The sequence below is a fragment of the Malaclemys terrapin genome, chromosome 9 (genome assembly GCF_027887155.1).
Source record: "Malaclemys terrapin pileata isolate rMalTer1 chromosome 9, rMalTer1.hap1, whole genome shotgun sequence".
NCBI lineage: Eukaryota > Metazoa > Chordata > Testudines > Emydidae > Malaclemys > Malaclemys terrapin.
The window spans coordinates 104879789-104902672 of NC_071513.1; the positions used below are offsets into that span (position 1 = coordinate 104879789).

At 58.3% G+C, this 22884-nt stretch overlaps 1 protein-coding gene across 3 annotated transcripts; it reads right to left on the reverse strand.

The window, feature by feature from the left end:
- Positions 1–1699: 1699 nt before the first annotated feature.
- On the reverse strand, positions 1700–10141 carry LRRC15 (leucine rich repeat containing 15). Of its 3 annotated transcripts, none has more exons than XM_054039611.1 (2): positions 10097–10141; positions 1700–4958 (listed from the first exon to the last, which is right to left on the reverse strand). In XM_054039611.1, the coding sequence occupies exons 1-2, from the start codon at positions 10101–10103 to the stop codon at positions 3172–3174; spliced, it is 1794 nt and encodes a 597-aa protein (XP_053895586.1). In that variant the 5' UTR covers positions 10104–10141; the 3' UTR covers positions 1700–3171. The 3 variants fall into 3 exon arrangements, with proteins under 3 accessions (XP_053895586.1, XP_053895587.1, XP_053895588.1); XM_054039612.1 differs by lacking the exon at positions 10097–10141 and adding an exon at positions 9295–9548; XM_054039613.1 differs by lacking the exon at positions 10097–10141 and adding an exon at positions 9118–9227.
- Between the last annotated feature and the right edge of the window lie 12743 nt (positions 10142–22884).

Genomic DNA, 22884 nt, shown 5'->3' on the forward strand with positions numbered 1-22884 from the left:
GACAGCACCCTGGGAGTGGTGGATGCAGGACCGGGAAATGCTGGTGGCCCGATGGCAGCTGTGGAGGGACGATTTGCTACAGCCAGACACTGAAAGGCCTGTTTGATTTTGTTTGTAACCATTTGCCGTTTCTATTATCTCTGTTTAGTATCACATCAATCTCTGAGCTTTATTAATGAACATACTAGCTGTCCTCTCAGCCGTCTCCGTGCTGGTCTGGTGAAGTAACAAGTGAGTCCACAGGGAGCCGAACGGGCTGGCGTGTGTACGGTCTCTCCGGAGACAGCAGCCGTGGGTCATTTCTGTGGGGCTCCTGGCAGAGAGACCGGACTCTGCAGAGAGGCAGCTCGGGAACTGGGTTCACTGAGTGTTACCAGCCAGGCTTAGTCCGGCAGAGTCCTGAGGTGGAGGGGCGGACAGACGGGCGTGGCAGGACGCTGACACACAGGCGACGTCCCAGCAAAGCTCACCCTTGCGGAGGCAGAGGTAACACAGCGGCTTATGGGTCTGGGTGTCCTAGCAGAGCGTCACACCTGTCCTGGGTGGAGGGCAGAGAGGGGAACCCTGACCCTTGTCCCCAGCTCACTGCTAATGCTTTCCAGTTAGCCCACCCTCCCGGCCAGAATTTTAGCCATAATTAGGATTTGAAACTAAAAGGGCGGGGGAGGGAATCTGGCTTTGAAACAAAAATCACTGCTCAGGCCAGGGGATGCCTGTTTGACAAATTGCAGCAGAGCGGGCCCCAGCCTGGGCAGCTATGCGTAGCGCACGACAGGGAGCGACCGTGTCACTCGGACAGCGACAATAGACTCGCAAAGATCGCTGTGGTCAGTACGCTAGCCGGGGGGGGAAGTACGCAGCCCTGGAGAAGAGGACCAGCACCAGGAAGTGAAAGTTACATGGACGTGGGAAGGAAGGATGAGGTGCTCCTAACGTTGCTGACCAGAGCAGGGTCAGCACCTTCAGCCCTGGCTGTGAACACGAGAGGAGCTCCAGCACCGCAGGCGGATGACAAGACAGGCGAAGGGCTTTGGTTTGAGGTCTGTGAAATAAAGAGGATGCGCTGGCAGCCCTCAGCCAGAGCACGAGGGGGAGAGACTGAGCCAGGCCCGGGCTGGGGAGAAGCCGTGCCAAGGGGTGGGTGGCATGCTTGGCATGGAAAGGGAGCCCAGCTGACGGTGCTATGCCGTGGCTGAAAGGTCGTGCCCAGCCCCACTCTGGGGCAGTGCCAGCCATCAGCCTGGGTGCTTTACCAGCATTGGGCAGATTTTCTTGCCACTCCCAATTCCGGCGGAGTAAACGCCCACTGCAGACACAGCGCATGTCAGAGCCTTTGGCCCGGAGGGGCAGAGTCTGGCCTCAGTGACTCAGGTGTAAATCCAGCGTGAGTGCAGTAAGGTCTATGGAGTTACCCTGGATTTACAGCCAGCGTCACCAGGGTCACGCTCTGGCCCTTGCTTTCTAAACACTGGGCCTGGAGGTTTTGTTTTACCAGTTTACAGCGACCCCCCCAGCTCTCCCGAGTACATCAGAGGAGGCTCTGACCAAGAGAGCCAGGGAGCTGTTGGACCCGTTCAGTCAGTGCTTCGGAGGGTGGAGTAGATCCAGTTGCCTGAGGCCTCATGGCAAGCGGCTCCCAGAGGCCGGTGTCTGGAGGAGTGAGAGGAGATGTTAGTGACCAGACAGAGAGGAGTTTGGTTGGGTCAGTGATATTTTATTGTCACTTATTCTCCATATTGCTGTAGCACTTAGGAACCCCAGCCCTGGGCCAGGACCCATTGTGCAAGGTGCTGTACAAACGCAGAGCAAGCAGAGGGTCCCTGCCCCACAGGGCTCACACTCTAAGTATTGGCCAAGAGACAACAGGTGGATACAGACAGGTCAATGGGGAAGCACAAGGAGACGATGGGCGGGGGGGTCGGCTCGGGAGTGGGGAGATGGCTCTAGCCGTGGTAGGTGAGGATTCCAGCCCATACTGGATATGGGGGGATGGCAGCAGGGGGAGTGTCGTGCCCTAGCGATCGGGGGAGAGGCAGACACTGGGCACTACTGTGGGGGTCAGAGTTATGGGTGGTGAGAGGTGAAAAAACAGGAAGGTCCATGCTCCATAACGAACAGCATGCAGTGCGGGAGCACAGGGACCCCACCCCCGGTGACTGCACGGCAGACGCGCACCGATCCAACCCAGACCTTGGGCCGCGGCATTTCCGGGGCACCAGGCGTTCGGATTTTGCCCGTTTTTTCCTGAGTTTCCATGCAGTATAATTGTTTGCCTGAATTGGGCTGATTGGTTCTGTGAGCGGCTCGCGGGTACGAAGCCTGATTCTACGGCCAGCTCTGTCCCAGGGCTGACGGGAGCGGGAGCTAGGGAAGGCCGGGGCACCCCCACGGACACACACTGCCACGACACACTTGTGTCACAGCTGGGCACGAGCCCCAGCAGAGTCAGTGTGCGGCTCTGGGGACCCCGCGCCCAGCTGGCCTGGGAGCGGAGCCGCCACTACCTGCCCTGTCCCGACAGCAGGGCCATGGCCATCGGATCCCTGCGCATGTGGCGCTGGGGTGGGGGGAGCTCAGAGGCCCGGCAGAGCGTCAGGCCGGCCCTGCTCCTCGCAGACCCCTGGCCCTTCCCCAGCAGAGCCCTGGACCCTCGCAGGCGACGGAGCTGGGACAGCGAGAGGGACGAAGGGCCAGGAACTGACTGCGCCAACTCCTCCTCACGCGCCCACGGCTCTGCCGCAGAGCTGCTGGGGGGAGCCAGCGTCTGGTGCCTCTGGCCTATGTCCAAGGCCCCAGGCTGACCCCACCACACAGCGCATGGAGGGAGCTGTGCCACTCATGGGGTGGCAGGCCATGGAGAGCCCATGGGGGGGCTACTTCCTGTGTGCCTAGGCTGGGCCCATGGGAGCACCCACAGGGGCCACGGTGATGCAGTGGGGACAACAGGCCTCAGGCTCTGCCTACAGGGCAGGGTGAGGAGGTTTGGGTCAGTCTGTGAGGAAGGCAATTTAGCACCAGTCACTATAGTCGATGTAAGGCCTGCTGGTAGCGTATGGACTGAAATCCTCCCCCTCTCCCAGCCCCACGCCCACTTGCCGTGCCCTGAGGGGGTGGGACACGGGGGGCTCTGCAGTGCCAACGCAATCCGCACAGAGCTTCACGGTGTCCAGCCTATGCTTTGTTCTGCCCCTTCCTTTGCATCAGGACCACCTGGCTCCTCTTCCTGCAGCTGTAGGCTACCAGCCCCACCAGCGTGCAGAGCACTGCCAGGCAGCCCAGCGTGATGACAGCGACCACCACCCCGCTCTGAGTGCGAGTCAGGCCCCACAGCCCCCTCTGGGTGACACCAGGGACGGCCGGTGGCCTGGTCAGGGACCCACTTTCCGTCCCTGCGCTTGGCTGGTTGGTCAGCGAGGGGCTGAAGGGTGTTGGTGGAACTTTCTCCTGAGCCTGGTCAGACGGATGGGCGTAGGGTGACGTTTCTGGGTGACCGAAGGAGGTGGGGTTTGGCCGGTATGTCGGGGCCCCAGAAGGGGTCTCCGGGGAGGAGTGCCCCTCATCAAACGATACAACTGGGGCACCCCTCACGAGGAGCGGCAGGGCGCATACGGGCAGGCTGTCCCCCACCTTCAGCTGATTGACTCGGAGCCAGTTCTTCAGCGCCAGGATGCTGGCGTCACAGCGCCAGGGGTTGTCGTGCAGCGTCACGTGGCGCAGCTGGGCCAGGGGCTCGAGGAGGCCTGCGGGGAGGTTCTCCAGGGAGTTGTTCTGCAGCTGGAGGCTCAGCAGCCCAGGGGCGTTCCGGAACAGGTCCCCCGGCAGGGCACGCAGCTGGTTGTTCTGCAGGGAGATGTTCTGCAGCTTGGCCAGGCCCTGCAAGAGCGCTCCGTCCAAGGTGCGCAGAGCGTTGGTGTGCAGAGACAGCTCCAGGAGCTCACTTAGGCCCTGGAAGGCAAAGGTGGAGATGGTGCGGATCTGGTTTCTGCTCAGAACCAGCAGCTGCAGTTGGGTGAGGTTGCTGAAGACGAAGTCTGGCAGGGCGGTGAGCTGGTTATCATAGAGCCACAGCTCGCTCAGCTTGGGCATGGGCCCAAAGGCCCCAGGGGCGATGGTTCGCACCACATTCCCATGGAGCGTCAGCTTGGAGAGCTCGGGCAGGTGCAGGAAGACCCCCTGGGGCAGAGCTGCTATCAGGTTGTTGGACAGGAAGAGCTTCTGCAATTGGCCGTTGTGCGCGAAGAGCCCGGCCGACAGGCGCCCGATCTGGTTCTGGTGCAGCCCCAGCTCCTGCAGCTCCCGGAGCCTGTCGAAGGCGCCCGCGGGGATCTCACGGAGCTTGTTCTCATACAGCCTGAGCACCTGCAGCCTCGGCAGCCTCCGCAAGGCCTTGGCCGGGAGGGCAGCGATGCTGTTCTTGGCCAGGTTGAGTTTGGTGAGGCTGGGCAGCCGGTCGAACACCCCCTCTGGGAGGGAATGCAGGTTGTTCCCGTGCAGCTGCAGCTCTTTGAGGTTGCTGAGCTGGGCAAAGTGGGAGGGCTGAATGTGCAGGATCTGGTTGCCCGACAGCAGCAGCGACTCGAGTTTCCCCAAGGTTTGGAAGAGCTCCACGGGCAGTTCTTGCAGCTTATTGCTGGACAGGCTGAGGTAGCGCAGGGCGGCCAGGCCCTGGAAGGCTCTGGGGCTGATCCGAGCCAGGTCGTTCTTCTCAATTCTCAGCGCAATCAGCGTGGAGACGTTGCCGAAGGGAGCGTCCCCCAGCTCAGCGATGCGGGTGTTGATTATCTGCAGGCTCATGGCGTTGGTGGGGATGGGGCTGGGAAGCTGCGCGATCTCTGTTCCTGAGCACACCACTTGGGCCGATTTGGAGCACTGACATTCCTCAGGACACTGCCCAAGCGCCAAGCGAAGGACTTGAAACCCCACGAGCAGCGGGACCCAGCCTGTCAGCGCCATGGGGCCTGGAAGCAAAACAAACAGAGAGCATTCAACGGCCATGCTTTCCCATCAGCTGCACGAACGTCAGGCGGGCTGGAGGTCGCTAGGGCCATCAATCACCTCACCAGAGACCGGCTCTTACAGCACGAGGGCTGCAGCAGCTTCTTACCGTACAATACATGGAACAGGCCCAGGAAACCCGAGACCAGCTGGGGAACCAGCGTTCACGCAGAGATGCCCTGCACTGACTGGGTGAGATTAGAAGCCACCAGCATCTGGGTGACACACACAGAGCCCCCAGAGACACATTTATACTAGCAAGGAGTGAGAAGTCCCTAGCGGCTATAGAGCGCGTGGCCTCAGGGGCTGCAGGGCCCTACAGACATGGGCCTTGTTACCCCCACTTTGCAGAGGGGGCCTGAGGGGTAGAGAGGGGATGTGACTGGCACAAGGGCCCAGCAGGTCTGTGGGAGCGCTGGGGTTAAAGCTCAGAGCCCCTGGTGCCCAGTCCTGGCTCTAACCACTAGAACACGCTACATCCTTTGTTAAAATCTTTGGGCTCCAGCTGCAGCTGCCCCACCCGTGACCTGCCCCCACCTCCCCGTGTGCGCCAGGACGACAAGGCAGACGACATGGCGAGAGGGAGCTCTCCCACTACCGCTGCGGCTGGAACAGGGCCTTTGGGGCGAGGATGATCCAGATTCCCCGTTCCCAGGGTGGCAACGCGCCGGGAGCCCCTCGCCTGCAGCGAGGGCCAGCCACACCCCTTCACAACTGGGTTCAATGAGAGGATGCTAATAGACACATGGCAGCTGGCACATGGGAACAGATCGATAGCCCCTCTAGCCCTGGAGCTGCCGGCAGTGGCCAATGACCGATGCGTCCACAGGAAGTACAAAATCCACACGATGCACCTGGACTGAGCAGCGCTGTTCTGTGGGAGTTGTAGCACCCAGAGGCCTAGCTGGCTGGGAACGGGGCCAGAGAATCCTGGCTTGGCTCTATGGTACAGATTTTGTACACGTAACTAAAGCCAGTTCCAGTTCCTTCCCGAGCCAGCCCCTTTCCCTGGAGAAGATTCGGGCTGGAGGGCTTGACCACCCCACTGAGGCTGCACAGACCTCCCACCCAAGCGAGGGATGGGAACGGGATCTCGGAGCGTCAGCCTGGACAAACAAAGGGCAGACTGGAACAAACTGGGAGCAAAGCCAAGAGTGTCTCACACGCAGCCCGGCACCCACCACAGCTCTTAGAATCATTCACAGACTTTTCGCAGCAAAAGTAAAAATCGCTCTGCTCCTGCGTAGCCCACAGGGGCTGCGAGCGTGGTTTCCTGTGCTCCAGCAGAGCCGCGTTCGTGAGCTGTTCCAGCTGGAATCAGCGTTGGGACGTCTCCAGAGCAGAGCCCAGTGGAAAACTCAAACCAGCAGTTCCTGGCATCCATTCAGGGTTTAGAAATTCAACCAAAACCCAGGGCAATTAGGTGAGCAAAGCTGCTAACAATAATACTGGGCTGTTATGCAGCACCCTCCCTCTTCGAACTGCTAGTGGAGCTGAACTAATTACATCCACTGCACGTGCAAGAATAACAGGCGTTAATTGCACTGTCCCGCAGGTTCCCCACTGCAATGAGCCTACGGCTTCCCCTGCCACCACAGCATCTCTGTGGCACTTGCGCTGGGGAGGAGCGGTGCTGGGCCTGCGTGCTTGATGGCAATAACCGGAGGTGGTCAGGCTGATGGCTGGAAACTCTGAGCCCTGGTGTTTGCAGGGCTGCCGAGCAGGCGTAGTTCCACCCTGAGCTGGGCTTTGGACGGTTTACGAGCCCCAGTAACTGCAGTGACTCCGGCCACTGCACATTCACTGCTCACTAGTCAGCCCCACTGGCTCACTGCGCAGGGTGCACGGAGACCAGGGGATCTTTCGCAGACGCATCGCAGCTCCGCTGCACGCCAGGACAGGCACCTCCAGGCGCCGGGCAGCCCTGGCCGGGGCGAGTTGTGACTCATGTTAAGTGCCAGGCTCTTTGGAACCATCGTTAACGGTCCCAGAAAGCAGCTCTTTGTTCAGGGGTAGCCCTTTGGGGAGACAAAGGAAACGCCTTGGGTGCAAGTTCTTTGGCTTGCCCTGTGGGCCGGGTGGCCGGTGGCCCTGGGCCGTGGGAGGGAGCCTGCTGACGGATTGCCAGGATGGTCTCCGGGCCAGGCCAGTGAAAGGCAAGAGGTACTGGCCCCCTGCCGACTCTGGGGCTGCCTCTTGGGGTCAGGAGCACAGGGGCCCTAGAGCCATTTTCAGAATTGGGCCTGGCTCTGGCTCGCAGGCCGACTACCCAGGAGCTGGGCCGTCCCCAGGGTCTGCAGCGTCCCCAAACCCGACTGACACGGCAGCAGCAGTGAGGGCCGCCAGAGGGAGTTCCCCGGGAAGGCCAGCATGGGCCTCGCTGGAGGGGAAACCTTGGTGCTGGCTGGACCGTGGTGTGGGGGGAGGGCCTGGCTCCTTCCTGGGGGGGAGTGCGGAGATGGGGCTGTGGGGCCGTCCTGCCTGTGCAGGGCGGGTGGGGATGAAACACACAATGGGGGCACCTGGCTTCTAAGCCCACAAGGAGCAGGACATGCCCCTTCCCCCACCATACCGCACCCCCAGCGAGGGGCTGAGCAGTGAGCCCCAACTGGCAGACACGTGCCCTGAGCAGGAGGGCACAACCCCCCCCCCCAATACACACACCCGGGGTCCCAGCACGGGCTCAGCGGCTCCAGAAAGGCCGTCCATAGTGGAGAGCTGCCGTTTCAGTTCTGTCTGTGAGATCTAGTGGCCAGCCCTGGAGTGCAGCTCAGATGGGAAAACCCTCCCAGATGCGGCTGGTTGTGGCCCGGGAGCCCATTCCCAAAGAGCCACACCCATGAGCGTCCAGCTGGCGTCTGGAGGGGGCGGGCCGGCCACGGCTCACCCAGGGCTGTGGTGCATTGAGGCGCCCGCAGCTGGACAGCAGAGGCTGGCCGGCCTCTCCGAACCCACCTGGAGAGAGAGTCAAGTCAGCAAAGGCAGCTTCCTCCCGCCAAACCCAGCGGGCAGCTGTGCGGCCGGGCAGAGACGGAGCCTACGCTCAGCCCCTGCTCCTGGGGAGGGGGGCGCACTGAGCCCCGGGCAGACTGGTTTGTCGAAGGAAGGCCTGGCCCGATGGCATGGTGCCGGCGTATGGGCTGCCTCGGGATGGCGCGCGGGTGTGAGCAAATGGCGCCACTTTGCACTTCTCTAGCACGCCCGGGCCCCTGGCTCTTTACGTGGGTCCAGAGACCCTTGGCAAACCCTGCCCGGGGGGGGAGGTGTCTGCGTAAGGCTCGCAGCAGCCCAGCCCACCACACCTTGGTGGGAGGGTGTGGGGGGAGACAGACGCCCTTTGGCGCCCAATCGTTCTCAGCCACGGGGGGCACTGCAGAGCCCCAGCATCCATCCCCAGCCCCTAGCCTCCCACACTGGGCTCATGACCTTCACCTCCACTGGCCCCACCCGTCCCTGGACAGAGCCACGGCCCCCTGGCACCATCACAGCCCCATCCAACCCCCTGGGTTCAGAATTCGACTTAGTGGCGCTGGTCCACACAGGGTAGAAATGGAAAGTCGCTGTTTGCTCCCCTCTCCTGCTGCCCAGGACTCAATTGCCAGCCCTTGGCAGCTTCCCAGGAGCTCTGACCCCTGACTCCAGTAACTCAAACTGACCCCCCCTTTACCTGCCTAAGTGCTGGGTGAGCGTCCCAGCCTGGAGCTGGGCGGACTCGCTAACTGGACTCGCTGTATTGCTGCCAGGGAAAATATTTGCTTGCAAGAGGGAAAAAATCCCTAAAAAGCCATCACATTTTTTTGGTTTACAGATGGAAATAGTTTGCATCTGAGAACAATTTTGTTTACATCAAGCAGCTTATAAACTTAACTGAGCACTCTGCACATCAAACGGTCTCTTCATGTCACACCCTTTAAAGTGAACTTGAAAGATTCAACCACCAGTTAATTAAAACCAGCTGAAAACTATTCTATTCATTATATTCCTTTGTCTTGGTCAGGACACACACACACACACACACACCCCTTTAACAATCAACCCATCTGAAACTTTTACTTTACTTTTTCTTTTCACCCATTCTTTATGGATTATTATTTATCATGCTTTGAGTTTTACTCCTCTTACCTACATATTTCTGCTCTCACAAGAATTCTCTAGAATTGGTTTGCTGGATAAGAACAAACCCTCGGTGCTGCTAAGAGAACTCGAAGGCTGGACGAACACACTGCTGTCCCTCAGCCCTGTCCCCACGCTGAGCCTGGAGCGAGCGCTCTCAACACAGTCAATGAAAAAGTAACTTACCAGCCCTGTGTCTTGCTGCTCAGCTCTTGCAGTACCAGGGAGATGTTGAGCAGCAGAAAGCCCAGTGCTGCTGTGTGAGCACAGTGCTATGTCCCCTCCCAGTATTTAAACTGTCTGAATCAATGAATCAGCAACAGGGCAGTGTCAGAGGCTAGAGAAATCATTGGAACAGAAAAACCTTGGGTCTATTTCTCCCCTGATGTTCCCAAACCGAAGGGAACGTTTGTCTGAAGAGCTGGAACGTAACCCGTTATTTGAATCCTTGTGAGTCCTGATGCTTTTGTCTGGAGGGGAGCAGCGAGCCCCAAGAGCTGGATGTCACAACAGCAGAGACGTTGCCTAGATCCCAGGGCCGCTCCCAGGGGCAGTGCTCCCCCTCCCCAACGGATCACAGACAAGCCCCCAGTGAGACACAGAACGACTCACACTCCTACATTGAGACTGACCATTTCTGTGCCTACAAACCTGGGACGAGGGGAGCGAGGCTGATGATCAGCAGAGTCTCCTGCTGCTTAGACAGCGCCTTTCCCCGCTGACCTCAGCTGCTGTACAGAGGGAGGGGGCTGCACTTCTCAGATGGGGACACTGAGGCACGGAGAAATTAAGTGTCATGCCCAAGGTCACACAGGGAGCCAGGGATACAGCAAGGAACAGAGCCCAGGGCTGCTGCCTCCCTGCTCCCTGCTGTAACCCCCACTCAGCGCTGCCCCTCCCCATCGGCGGCTTTGACACAGCCTGTGCCCCACTGGGGGACAGCCCCAGGCCCCTATGACAGTGGGAGGAGAAACAGCTAGTCACTTACCAAGCATCAGCAGCGGCCAGGGCCGAGGGCGCGCTGCTTGTCCAGGCCAGCCCCCCGCAGCGGGGCCCCTCAGGTGGCTCCTGGGCGCCGGACCGCGAGCCAAGGCCTTTGGGAGCAACCTGCTCTGACCCACCAAAGCCAGGCAGTACGTGAGCCCTGGTCCAGCTCGCCCCACGGCCTGGCTCCATCATACTCTCCCCACGGCTCCATGGGCCTAGAACAACCCCCAGCAAACCCCTGCTCAGCTCTGCCTCCGGCCCCCGCAGCTGGGGTGAGTCCCCAGCACACACCTGGCCCCACAGCCTCTGGGGACTGCCCCCCGCCCCCTGTACCAGGAACAGCCCCTCTGCCTGGCCGGGCAGGGAGTGAGGGACAGAGCTCTGGCTGGCCCAGGGTGGGTCTGGAAGGGCAGGGCTATTTGGGGCTCCGTACAGTACGTGGCCTGGGCCTCAGGCCCCTCTTGGCTTTCGAGGAGCTGGCTAAGTGGCAGGTTTGGAGCTAACCACAAAGGGCAGGCTGCAGCCAGAGCCCCGCTCGGGGTCAAGGCCAGCGCGCTCGGTCAGTCCAGCTCACACCGTACCACTCCTGCAAAACGGCCCTGCTGAGGCGCAGTGGGGCGTGGGCTGGTCCTGGGGCGAGCGTCCGCCCTCGAGGCCGGCTGTGCTGCTTCACGTACTGATGGAACCAGCAGCCCGGGGTGATCCCGGGCCTGATCCCGCAAGCTCGCCCCGCGAGCCCACCGCCAGCTGGGCTCCGTACAGGGCACACGAGCGATGGGGTAGAAGGACGAGGTGCTTCCAGCTGGCACCCGAAGGCAGCCGTAAAGCTTGTGCTTAGCCCGGCTCAGCACTGCATTGCCATCCGTGAGCGTAACAGAGGCGCAGCCGCGGTAGGGTGGCCAAGCGTCCCGTTTTCGACTGGAGCGCTCGGTCGAAGAGAGACCCTGGCAGCTCTGGTCGGCACTGCTGACCGGGCTGTTAAAAGTCCGATCGGCAGCACAGCGGGGTTAAGGCAGGCTCCCTACCTGCCCTGGCAGCCAGTGCCAACTCCGCAGCTCCCATTGGCCAGGAAACATGGCCAATGGTAGCTGCAGAGGCGGTGCTTGCAGGTGCAGACACCATGCAGAGCCGCCTGGCCGCACCTCCGCCTAGGGACCGGACATGTCGGCCACTTCCAGGAGCGGCGTGGAGCCGGGGCAAGGAGGGAAACTGCCTTAGCCCCACTGCACCACCGACCGGGAGCCACCTGAGGTAAGCGCAGCCCAGCTGGAGCCCACACCCTGAACCCCCTGCCCCAGGTCAGAACCCCGCCCCGCACCCTAACTCCGTCCCGGAGCCCGCACCCCCTCCCACACCGCAATCCCCTGCCCCAGGTCAGAACCCCGTCCCGCACCCTAACTCCGTCCCGGAGCCCGCACCCCCTCCCACACCCCAATCACCTGCCCCAGGTCAGAACCCCGTCCCGCACCCTAACTCCGTCCCGGAGCCCGCACCCCCTCCCACACCGCAATCCCCTGCCCCAGGTCAGAACCCCGTCCCGCACCCTAACTCTGTCCCGGAGCCCGCACCCCCTCCCACACCCCAATCACCTGCCCCAGGTCAGAACCCCGTCCCGCACCCTAACTCCATCCTGGAGCCCGCACCCCCTCCCACATCCCCTACCCCTACCCCAGCCCTGAGCTCCCTCCTGCACTCCAAACCTCTCATCCCCAGCCCTACCCCAGAGCCTGCACCCCCAGCCAGAGCCCTCACCCCCTCTCACATCCCAACCCACTGCCTCAGCCCAGTGAAAGTGAGTGAGGGTGGGAGAAAGCAAGCGATGAACGGAGGGGGGCTGGAGTGAGTGGGGGCGGAGCTTCAGAGAGGGGGCGGGGCAGGAGTGAGGCCTCAGGGAAGTTGGCGACCGTACGCCACGGCCTGGCAGTCAGGCCAACCTCACAATGCCATGACATCGCACTGCGATACGGGAACGCTCCACCAGGACGGACCTGAGTTAGCTCACGAGCAACGATGGCCCCTGCCCAGGCCCGCCCGCCTGGCCCCTTCTGCTGGCTGCATGAGGGGACTCGCTTCTTTTCCTCCACGTGGGGTGGCCACAACTGCTACTCCTGATGCTGCATGTGGCCAACTAGCTGCATTGTCCGCATGTAGCACGTGTGCTCCGCAGATAGACAACTAGACACTGCAAGATAAACAGGGGCAGGAGGGGGCGGAACGGGGGGGAGCCACCGGAAGAGAAATGGGACCAAGGGAGGGATAGCTCAGTGGTTTGAGCATTGGCCTGCTAAACCCAGGGTTGTGAGTTCAATCCTTGAGGGGGCCACTTAGAGATCTGGGGCAAAAATCAGTACTTGGTCCTGCTAGTGAAGGCAGGGGGCTGGACTCGATGACCCTTTGGGGTCCCTTCCAGTTCTATGAGATAGGTATAGCTCCATAATTTAAATTTAGAATAACGGAATGAGGGGAAAGAACGAGACGAACTCAGCAGAAACTGGAAAGTACAAGAGAGACCAGAGAGTTTGTAGCCAGGGCCGGAAGATCGAGCGCGGGAGAACAGCAGGGCCAGAATCACGGCAGGAGACGTGGCACACGCAGTCACTGCACAACATACCGAGCTTTTTATTCACAGGCAACAGCTGGGCTTGGTGCAGAGCAAGGATGGGGGGGACACAGACACACACACGAGGGCACGGAGCCCCCGGCGCGCACACGTGTGCTCATGACAGCCATGCAATAAAGGAGTGTGCTTCTGCCGTCCTGCAATAAATCACATGCCTTCGTCCCTGCCCCATCCAATGCACAGAATTGCATGGGCTAGTGTCCTGAGCACAGGACTGGGGGCCTGGCGCTCTATCCCCCACTCTGGCCGCGGGCGAGTCCCCATCCCTCTCTGTGACTCAAGGGCTGATACTGACAATGTCTGGAGGAGGAGAGGCTCCAACGTGGGTTCTTTGGCAAAGGCATTTCCGAGGCTTTCGTGTTTTCCTGGCTTCTTCCTGTTTTCCATAATTGCAAGATGGGCTCTTGCAATTATCTGAGCCTCACACTCCCGCTCCGCCGACACAGGAAACACCTTGGAACAACAAACAGGCTTCGCTAGGCAGGGGTGAGCCCTGAGCTTCCCCTCCACACCACGACGGCTCCCCCCATTCAGGAAAGTGACCGGACTGCTTTTCCCCTCCCCAGGGCCAATGACACCTTGCAAAGGGAATGCGTCACAGAGCACAAGTACATTGTTTTTGAGCCATATGCCGCAGAGGGAGAGGCAGCTGCTTTCCCAGAGAACATGATTCCTGGAGCCAAACACTGCGCCTCTGTCCAGCCAAGGATTCACCCCCGGGTCACTGAGCTAGTAAAGAGGGGATGGAGGAAAGCGCTCTGCAGCCGGCGTGGCAGAGATCTATTGGGGAGCAACATCCCCCCTCAAGGCTGCCTGGAATCTTGGGGTCACTGGTCCCGTCACCCCTGAGGGGGAGCAGCCCACGAGTCCCTGGCCCTGTCAGGCAGGGTGCTCAGGGGAATTGCAGACACATGCAGGCTACAGACTGTCCATGGCATCTCCTCCTGATGCCACGTCTGCACGACGTCAGGGAGAAGACCACTCCACCTGTCCAGTCTGACCTGGGAGTGCCCCCAACCTCAGATCAAAGACAACTAAAGCCAGCCCACGACAGCAGGCTCACGGCCAGTGCTCTAGCCTCCGCGCCAGGCCAAACCCCAGCTCAGAGAGCATCGGCCTTTGAGAGGAGACGACGCCCACTTAGGACCCAGCCACAAAGCAGCACGCCAGTGATTGCTCACCCTGAGAACCGTGCCATGAGAGCTGGGTGATTCTGGGATGACACCAACTGAAACAAAGACTCTTGTTCAAAGCCTGCGCGCGGGTCCATTCCTGGGGCTTTGCTCAGGCAGAACTCGCTAGCTGTTTGGATGAGTTATGCTTAATTATACTTTCCAGGCTGAGACTCCCAAACTGCTTACATGGGGCTGAAACGGAGCAGCCCTTACATTCTTCACCGGGCGTTTGCGTTTGTTCTGACGCCCAAACCCTTAAAAAAATGAGTTTCCTCTTAATTAAGGCCTGGGCTGATTCTGTGCGTACCCGGCCGCGTGAATGGAATCCAAGCCCTTTAGCTTATTGCCACGTGAATGAACATGTCTGAGTTTCCAATGCCATCCACCAGCGAATGATGTAGAGAAAGCTGTTTGCACACACGCACACACACACACACACACACACACGCAAACACACCCCAGGGAGGAAAATGCTTCCCTTCAGCAGCTATTCCCTTCTCTAGTATTCCATGTACATCTAAAGCCCCTTCCCCCATCCCCCGCCATGGATTCGGGGCTCCTTACACACAGACATTCTTGCACGAGGGTTTGTTGCAGTAGGAGTATAGTCGCCTTAGACCCTTTGAACAGAAGGAAGGGTCAGACCGACTGATGTAGAGTCACAGGGCTCGGCCACCCACCCACCTTTCGACACAGTAATACTCATCCTTTGTTGGGCCATGACCTGCTGGGTACTCCCTTGTGACGCAATGTTGGTTCTTGCCCCACAGAGCTGAGATCTGCCGCTTTAGACAAATGCCTGCAGGCGGAGGCGAGTCCTGAAACGCAACACAATTTACCTGGGTTCTTCAGCCCTTGAGGCCTTACCTTTAAATCGAGGTTGGAGGTCAGTTTCTAAAAGATCTGCTCTGGCTCAACCGGAAGTTACGGGATGGCGGCAGGAATCCTTGGCTGAGGGTCTCTCGTCTGTTCTGTGTCACTGTTTACACCACACGTATCACGGCAGTATCTGGACGCCTTTCAGTCGTGTGTTAATCCATGCAGCGAATCGCTGACACAGGCAGAAGTGTGTGCAGCCGGGGAGCGATTGGAAGGAAGGTGGAGAGCTTGGGGTGGTCCTTGGTTCCTGGGACCAGCCCGAGGAAGATCTCTCTCCTGCACACAGACAAGTTTTGCCCGTGCTGTATAAAGCCCCAGTGGGCCAGAGGAGCAGAGCTGCTGACCAGTCTCCATCCCAGAACTTTAGTCGATCTTTGAAGTACCAAGGGCCTAGGACATTGGCCCCTCGAAGATGAGGGCTGAGACCATGAACTTGATTCGCTCTTCTGTGTGAAGCTGGAGGAGAGAGTGGAGGACAGGTGTGATGTCAAATTACAAAGGATGAATATAAAAAAACAACACAAGTATGTAGGGACAAAATTAGAAAGGCCAAGGCACAAAATGAGATTAAACTAGTTAGGGACCATAAAGGGTAAGAGGAAAATATTTTACAAATACATGAGAAGCAAGAAGACAACCAAGGACAGGGTAGGCCCATTACTCAATAAGGGCAGGGGGAGAGACAATAACAGAAAACACAGCAATGTGCAAAGTGTTACATGCCTTTTTTGTTTCAGTTTTCACCAGAAAGGTTAGCAGTGATTGGACGACTAACTAGTGAACATCAGTGGAAACAGGGTGGGATCTGAAGCTAAAATAGGGAAAGAACAAGGTAAGAATTACTTAGGTTAGATGTCTTGAAGTTGTCAGGGTCTGACAAAATACATCCTGGAATACTTAAGGAACTGGCTAAAGACATCTCAGAGCCATTAGCAATTATCTCTGAGAATTTGTGGAGGACAGGAGAGATCCCAGAGGACTGGAAAAGGGCCAATATAGATCTATCTATAAAAAGGGAATGAGGACAACCCAGGGAATTATAGACCAGACAGCTTCACTTTGGTACCTGGAAAGATAATGAGGAAATAATCAATCAATTTGTAAGCACCTAGAAGATAATAAGTAACAATGAACATGGATTTGTCCAGAACAAATCATGTCAAATCAACCTAATATCCTTCTTTGCCAGGGTAACAAGTCTTGTGGATAGGGAGGAAGCAGAGATGTGGTATATCTCGACTTTAATAAGGCTTTTGGTACGGTCTCACATGGCCTTCTCATAAACAAACTAGGGAAATGTAGCCTAGATGAACCCCCTAGAACAGTGGTTCTCAAAGGTTTGCACTGGTGACCCCTTTCACATAGCAAGCCTCTGTGTGCACCCCCCTTAGAAATTAAAAACACTTTTGTACATATTTAACACCATTATAAATGCTGGATGCAAAGCGGGGTTTGGGGTGGAGGCTCACAGCTCACGACCCCCCATGTAATAATCTCGCAACCCCCTGAGGGATCCTGACCCCCAGCTTGAGAACCCCTGTCTTAGAAGATAGGTGCACAGCTGGTTGGAAAACCATAGTCAGAGAGTAGTTATCAGTGGTTCACACTCAAGAAGGAAAGGCATATCAAGTGGGGTCCTGCGGAGATCTATCCTGGATCCAATTCTATTCAAAATTTGCATCAATGATTTAGATAATGACATAGAGAGTACGCTTATGAAGTTTGTGGACGATACCAAGCTGGGAAGGGTTGCAAGTGCTTTGGAGGATAGGATTAAAATTCAAAATGATCTGGACAAACTGGAGAAATGGTCTGAAGTAAATAGGCTGAAATTCAATAAGGACAAATGCAAAGTACTTGACTTAGGAAGGAACAATCAGTTGCACACATACAACATGGGAAATGACTGCCTAGGAAGGAGAACTGCGGAAAGGGATCTAGGGGTCATAGTGGATCACAAGCTAAATATGAGTCAACAGTGTAACACTGCTGCAAAAAACCTGAACATAATTCTGGGCTGTATTAGCAGGAGTGTTGTAAGCAAGACACGAGAAGTAATTCTTCCGCTCTACTCAGCACTGATAAGGCCTCAACTGGAGAAATGGGCACCGCACTTTGGGAAAGATGTGGACAAATGGGAGAAAAGTGAAAAGAGCAACAAAAATGATTAAAGGTCTAGAAAACATGACCTATGAGGGAAGATTGAAAAAAATGGGTTTGTTTAGTTTGGAGAAGAGAAGACCGAGAGGGGACATGATAACAGTCTTTGGATAGGTACAAGTTTGTGATATAAAAGAGGGTGATAAATTGTTCTCCTTAACCGCTGAGGACAGGACAAGAAGCAATGGGCTTAAATTGAAGCAAGGGAGGTTTAGGTTGGACATTAGGAAAAACTTTCGGTCAGAGTGGTTAAGCACTGGAATAAATTGCCCAGGGAGGTTGTGGAATCTCCATCACTGGAGATTTTTAAGAGCAGGTTGGACAAATACCTGTCAGGGATGGTCTCGATAATACTTAGTCCTGCCATGAGTGCAGGGGACTGGACTAGACGACCTCTCGAGGTCCCTTCCAGTCCTACGATTCGATGTGCTGGCATTGCTGAGGAGTCGAACTGCAGCATTCGGTACCAGCTGAAGTTTCCTAAGCACTAAAGGTGCTCCTGGTCTGTTATGCAGGACTTCAGACTAGATGATCCAATGGTCTCTTCTGGCCACGGAACGTACGACTCTCTGAAGGCAGTACGGCTCTGGTTCTGACAGCAGATGGGGTCGTGGAGAAGGGAAGGGCAGGCGTTCCAGACCTCCCACCTGAACCGCTCCTGATGGAATGGATCTCGGAGAAGAGGTCACCCCTTGTTTTGAATGTTTGCAGCACGGCAAGCAGGTACTCGGTGTCTGTGTGCAGAGAACACGTCCACAGCTAAAGCTGTTTCTACGTGAGGCTGCTCCCCACCGTCACGAGAGCTGATGAGTAATGACCCGAGCACTAGTGAACGCAGGACTGCTGCAGCCACTGGCAGTGTTACCACCATGCTGCCTGCCCTTGCTCACTGGCGGCCTAGAGAACAGCGGATTAAACCCCCGCAGCCGCAAGCACTTTGGCTGCATTAGTGCTCACGCTGTGGCGTGATGGGGATCTTAGGGTTATACGAAGCCAGCGCAGACAAGGCTGATGACACTGGGACTCTTCTGCAGCAGGGAGACCATTCTGCTTTCACATTCAGGCCCATTCCCGTTCGGGATCTGTGCACCAGGCACCATCTTTAATCAGGGGCTGATGGAGGAGCCACAATGAACACCCAAAGACACTGCTCCCAAGTCCAGAGCTCTCCATCTGGGGCGCTGTAGCATTAGCGCATGGTTGCAAAGAATGATCACAGACAAAACAATAACCTGTCCTCCACCCTCTGCACAGATCCCACAGCACTGCCCCTAGTGCACGGGCTGGCATCGCTTTGTGTCAGTAGTAAGCATCTTGTACCTTCAAAGCACTTTGCAAACTGCAGCTGATTTCGTTTCAGCACAGCAGCCCTTGAGGTGGGTTCATAAATACTGTTAAACCCATTTTCCAGGTGGGGAAATGCAGCGAGAAGGTAAGTGACTTGCCCTCGGCCACACACCCCAAAGGCGATAGCAGAATCAGCAACAGAAATCGGGGGACGCCAGCCCCCAGGCCTGAGCTCACTGCACAAGTCCGCACTGCACAGCCCTCTGGGATGTTAGCAGAGACAGATCTGGAATGAACTCAGCATAGCTGGAAAGCAAAGGCAGGGCCAAGCACGAACATATAGACATAGTTTAGGATGAGATAAACATTTTTCAAAGCAAATCTGTTTTGCTGTGAGCCTGTTGGACATAGGACAGGACTAAGTATGCCTAAAACAACTAGCTAGCCTTTAAAAATAACCAAGGGCTCGGGATTTTTCCCTCATCCAGTTGAAATGATTGACATAGGGTCAAATCCTGAGGCCCTTACTCAGTTTTTCTTAGTCTTCAACTCCTGCAGAATTCGCACTGCCGTCAGTGGGATTTGGGCTGAGATCTGGCCAGCACTGTGTAGACCTATAGTCTGCAAGCACTAGGTGCGGCTCCGTTCATAGAGGCACAATGGAGAACGTGTTTGGGATCTTGCTGAAACGCAGGCTGAGCTCCCCGAAGGGACCGATCTCCTCTCCAGACAAGCAGAGACAATGCTGAACAACTAGGTCAGGAAATGGCCGTGCGTTAAGAGCTAGGGGCTGTCCAGGAGATTCGCCAGGCCGCTCTCTGCTGTCTAGTTCAGGGGGTTCCTCTCACAAGGAAACCATCGCCGTCCTTTCAAAATCGCCGTTCCACAGCCCCCAGGCTGCTCTCCGCACTCTGCTCCTGGAGCTTTCACTCCTCCGCCGCAGCGGGTGCCGAAGACCACCAGATGCTCCTCCTCAAAATCAGAGGCCAGCCCCAGGCTCCGAGCGTCCCTCGCTGAGGATGGATTCACTCACTGCCTGTTTGCGACGGCTTTCTGCTCTAGGGCAGAGGTGGCTTCAGCAGATCACAGGCATGTTGCTAACCTGCTGCACCCACCGGTACTGGAGCTCAGAGGGGCGTCACCTTCCCAGCAGCCCCCCAACACGTCTCTGCCACACCCCGGCCACAGCGGCTTTATACAACGTTAGGGTAAGAACAAACGGCCAGGCTGGGTCAGACCAAGGGTCCATCTAGCCCAGTATCCTGTCTGCCGACAGTGGCCAATGCCAGGTGCCCCAGAGGGAATGAACAGACCAGGGAATCAGCAAGTGATCCATCTCCTGTCGCCCACTCCCAGTCAGAGCATGGGGTTGCGTCCCTGAGCATCCATTGATGGGCCTGTGTGGGGCTGGCTGCTGCCCGAGCCCCCAAGAGGTGTGTGGTGCTCTGCCTGTCCAGTACACTGCAGAGAGAACGTGCGCTCTGCCCCGAATCCGAATGGGACACGCCAAGGCAGAGGCCCACAGGACACCCCCCGGAGGGAGGGGTGGGATTGCTGTGGGAAAGGGGACGTAGAGGGGCTTGGGGTGGGGGTTCATGGGTTGCTCAGCAGGGGAAGACAGCAGGCCGCCCCCCCCCCCGCTGGTATTTCACTGGTGCTGCACCTCCAGCACCCCTAGAAGTTGTGTGAGCAGGAGATCAGCTCCTGGCGCAGCCCCACGGGGGGAGGTGAATGAGGGAACAGGAAATGGGGCAAGGTGCCCGGGGAGCGTTGCAGCAGGCACGTCCGCCCCGGCTACCCGGGAGTGAGCCAGCTGCTCTGGGGAGGGAAATAACCGTGCCAGACTGCAGCTGTTCCACAACACTCACCGGGGCTGTGGCTGTCCTGCACCCCCCGCCCCCATGTCCTGCCCCTCCTCACACCCACTGCCTGTGCCTCAACCCCCCACCCCCACAGCACACGGCCCTCCCTCCCCATCACAGAGCAGCCCCTCCCCACTGGCACCCTCCACTTCCCCCCAAATGCTCACCTCTCCCAGCAGCCACACCCCTATGTCCATGGCCCCACAGGCCCTCCCTGTCCTCAGCCCCCTCCCCGCCATCCCAGGACATACCCACAAGCGTTAACAAGGAATAAACAAACACGACAGCGCCCGTGGCCTGGGCGTTCCCATGCGCCAGGCACAGGGGAAGCTCCCCCAGCCCCTATCCCGTTTGCCACCTGCCCCCTCACGCTGATCACTTGGTACCTGCCGGTTGCATGGGTCATCGGGGCAGGGACCGTCTCGGATTTCCTACCGAAACAGCTGCCTGCCCTCGATGGCGCCATTACCGCTGGCACCAGCCCAGCCATTGCCCCGGGGAGCCCTGGGCAAGTCCCCGCTCCCCCTCGGACAGGCTGGTTCTCGCCCCGCACCCCCAAAGCTGCGCGCCCAGCTCCCTTGGCCAGTGTGGAGCTGGGGGCGGCAGGGCTCCGGCCAGGGCCCCAGGGCACTATTCGGAGATTGTCTGGTTGGAAAATCAGAGTCACAGCTAAAATTAGCAGCTCCGTGGGCTTGGCCTTGGCCTTGGCCCCAGTTTCTCACACAGCTGCCAAGCAGCCGGCAATGCTCACTCGCAGCCATGCCGTGAGCCAGAGCTGTCTGCTGGAAACACGGCCAGCCTGGGAGCCAGCGTTTCCGCCGGCCCTATCAGATGGCGAGAGATGACATCAGCCTCTGAGGCGCGGATTAATCACAGCTCGGATCTCGCTGTTCCCTTGCATGGCAAGGAAATGGCAGCATGTCCTGTGCCACGGGAGGGGATGGCCCAGGTCTGAGGCGACAGCACAGAGCTCTGCAGCATGTCTGCTCCTTCCGCCGGCTCCCGCCAGGGCCTCAGACCCCTCTATTCCTTACGCCGGCTCCCGCCAGGGCCTCAGACCCCTCTGCTCCCTACGCCGGCTCCTGCCAGCGCCTCAGACCCCTCTGTCAGCTCCCCGCAGCGCCTCAGACCCGTCAGCTCCCCACGCCGACTCCCGCCAGTGCCTCAGACCCCTCCGCTGGCTCTCCCCAGTGCCTCAGACCTGTCCACTTCCTACGCCGGCTCCTGCCAGGGCCTCAGACCCCTCTGCTCCCTACACCAGCTCCCGCCAGCGCCTCAGACCCCTCCACTCCCCACGCCGGCTTCCCACAGAGCAGTGACTCAAGCTCAAGGGCTCGGTGATGATCTCCAAGGCCCTCGCCCTTCTGCACACCCCCTTACCTCCGGGACAGGACGGGAGGCTGAACCACACGGGACAGACGTCAGCCATGGCGTGTAAGGCTCGTCTGAGCGGCGACTCAGACCCCAGGGACAAGGGTGGGATAAGAACCTGTCGAGAGCAGAACAAACCTCGCTAGCCCAGACCGCTGCTCCCCGTGGGATTGAAGCACAACACCCAGAGCACGCCCGAAGTGCCACCACTCTCCAGTCTCACCTCATTGCCCTCTGCTCCTAGCCTGGCTCCCCCAGGCACCCCAGTTGCTGGTCGCTGCTGTGGAAGGCTTGTCTCAAAGCAGTGGGTCTTGCGCTCAGACCTGACCTGGAATCGCTTTCCAGGAGCGCACAAGGGAAACGCACGTGCACAGAGGAAACCGTCTGCCCCCCGCGAGCACCACAGGGCCTCCAGCGAGCTGACCTCACTCTCACCAGCCACCTCGGGGGCCTCTCTCTCCAGCTACCATCACCCCATTGCTTCCCCCCATATTGCACATGCCAAGATTCCTGCAAAGTTATTTCACGTCCTTCAATCTACCTCCTTCACCATCTTCGCCCTGCCAGCGCCGTCTTCCTCACACTCCTTCCGCTTCCTTCTGCCTGGGAGACCTGCCATTCCCAGGGCACCAGGTCAACAGCTGCCATTCAAACCCCTGCTGAAAAGAGAAGGATGGCGCAGCAGTTGGACTGGGACCCAGGCTCGCCGCTCCCTTACAGCCTTCCTGTGCAACCTTGGCCAGGTGCGTGTGCCTCAACTGTCCTCCATCCCCCAGGGATGAGAGCCCAGCCCTGCCCTGCCCCCAGGGGGTTGCAGTAATAAATACAGTAAAGAGGGCGAGGTGCCCAGACTCTGCAGCAAAGGGGCCATTTATACCTCGGATAAATAGAAAACTCCCCCTCCAGCCAGGCACTGGCCCCTCACCTAGACCAGGAACTCTATGCCCCCGGTGTCTCTGTGCCCCCAAACACCAGCCTCCTGCTCCCCCCAGGCCTGGCCTTCTTTAGGTCTGTTCTGTGGACGGCTCCTGCGTGATTGCGAGGGTGCAAAGATCCAGCCACAGTGGTGTTCTCTGCACCCTCGTGCACACGCCACTCCATGCGGAGAAGTCTCAGCGGCGCATGAGGGAAACCTAGCTGCTCTGTCCTGCTACGGGGTGATGACTGGGGACACGCCGTGTGCCCACTGGGGACCTCTGTGCCTCCCCGTGTTCCCCCCCAGGGCGCACCTCATCCCCGCCCAGCATGGGGGAGAAATCACCACCACACTTGGTCTCCCAGCCTGCAGGGACTATGTCATCCTGGGTCTCTCCTACAGCACCCAGGCGAACTTGCCACTGTTACACGGGGCCCATACAGCAATGGCTGAGCTGAACAGCGCTTAGCGGCAGCCCTGGGGAAAAGGGAGCATTGCTGTTTCTTTCACGAGGACATG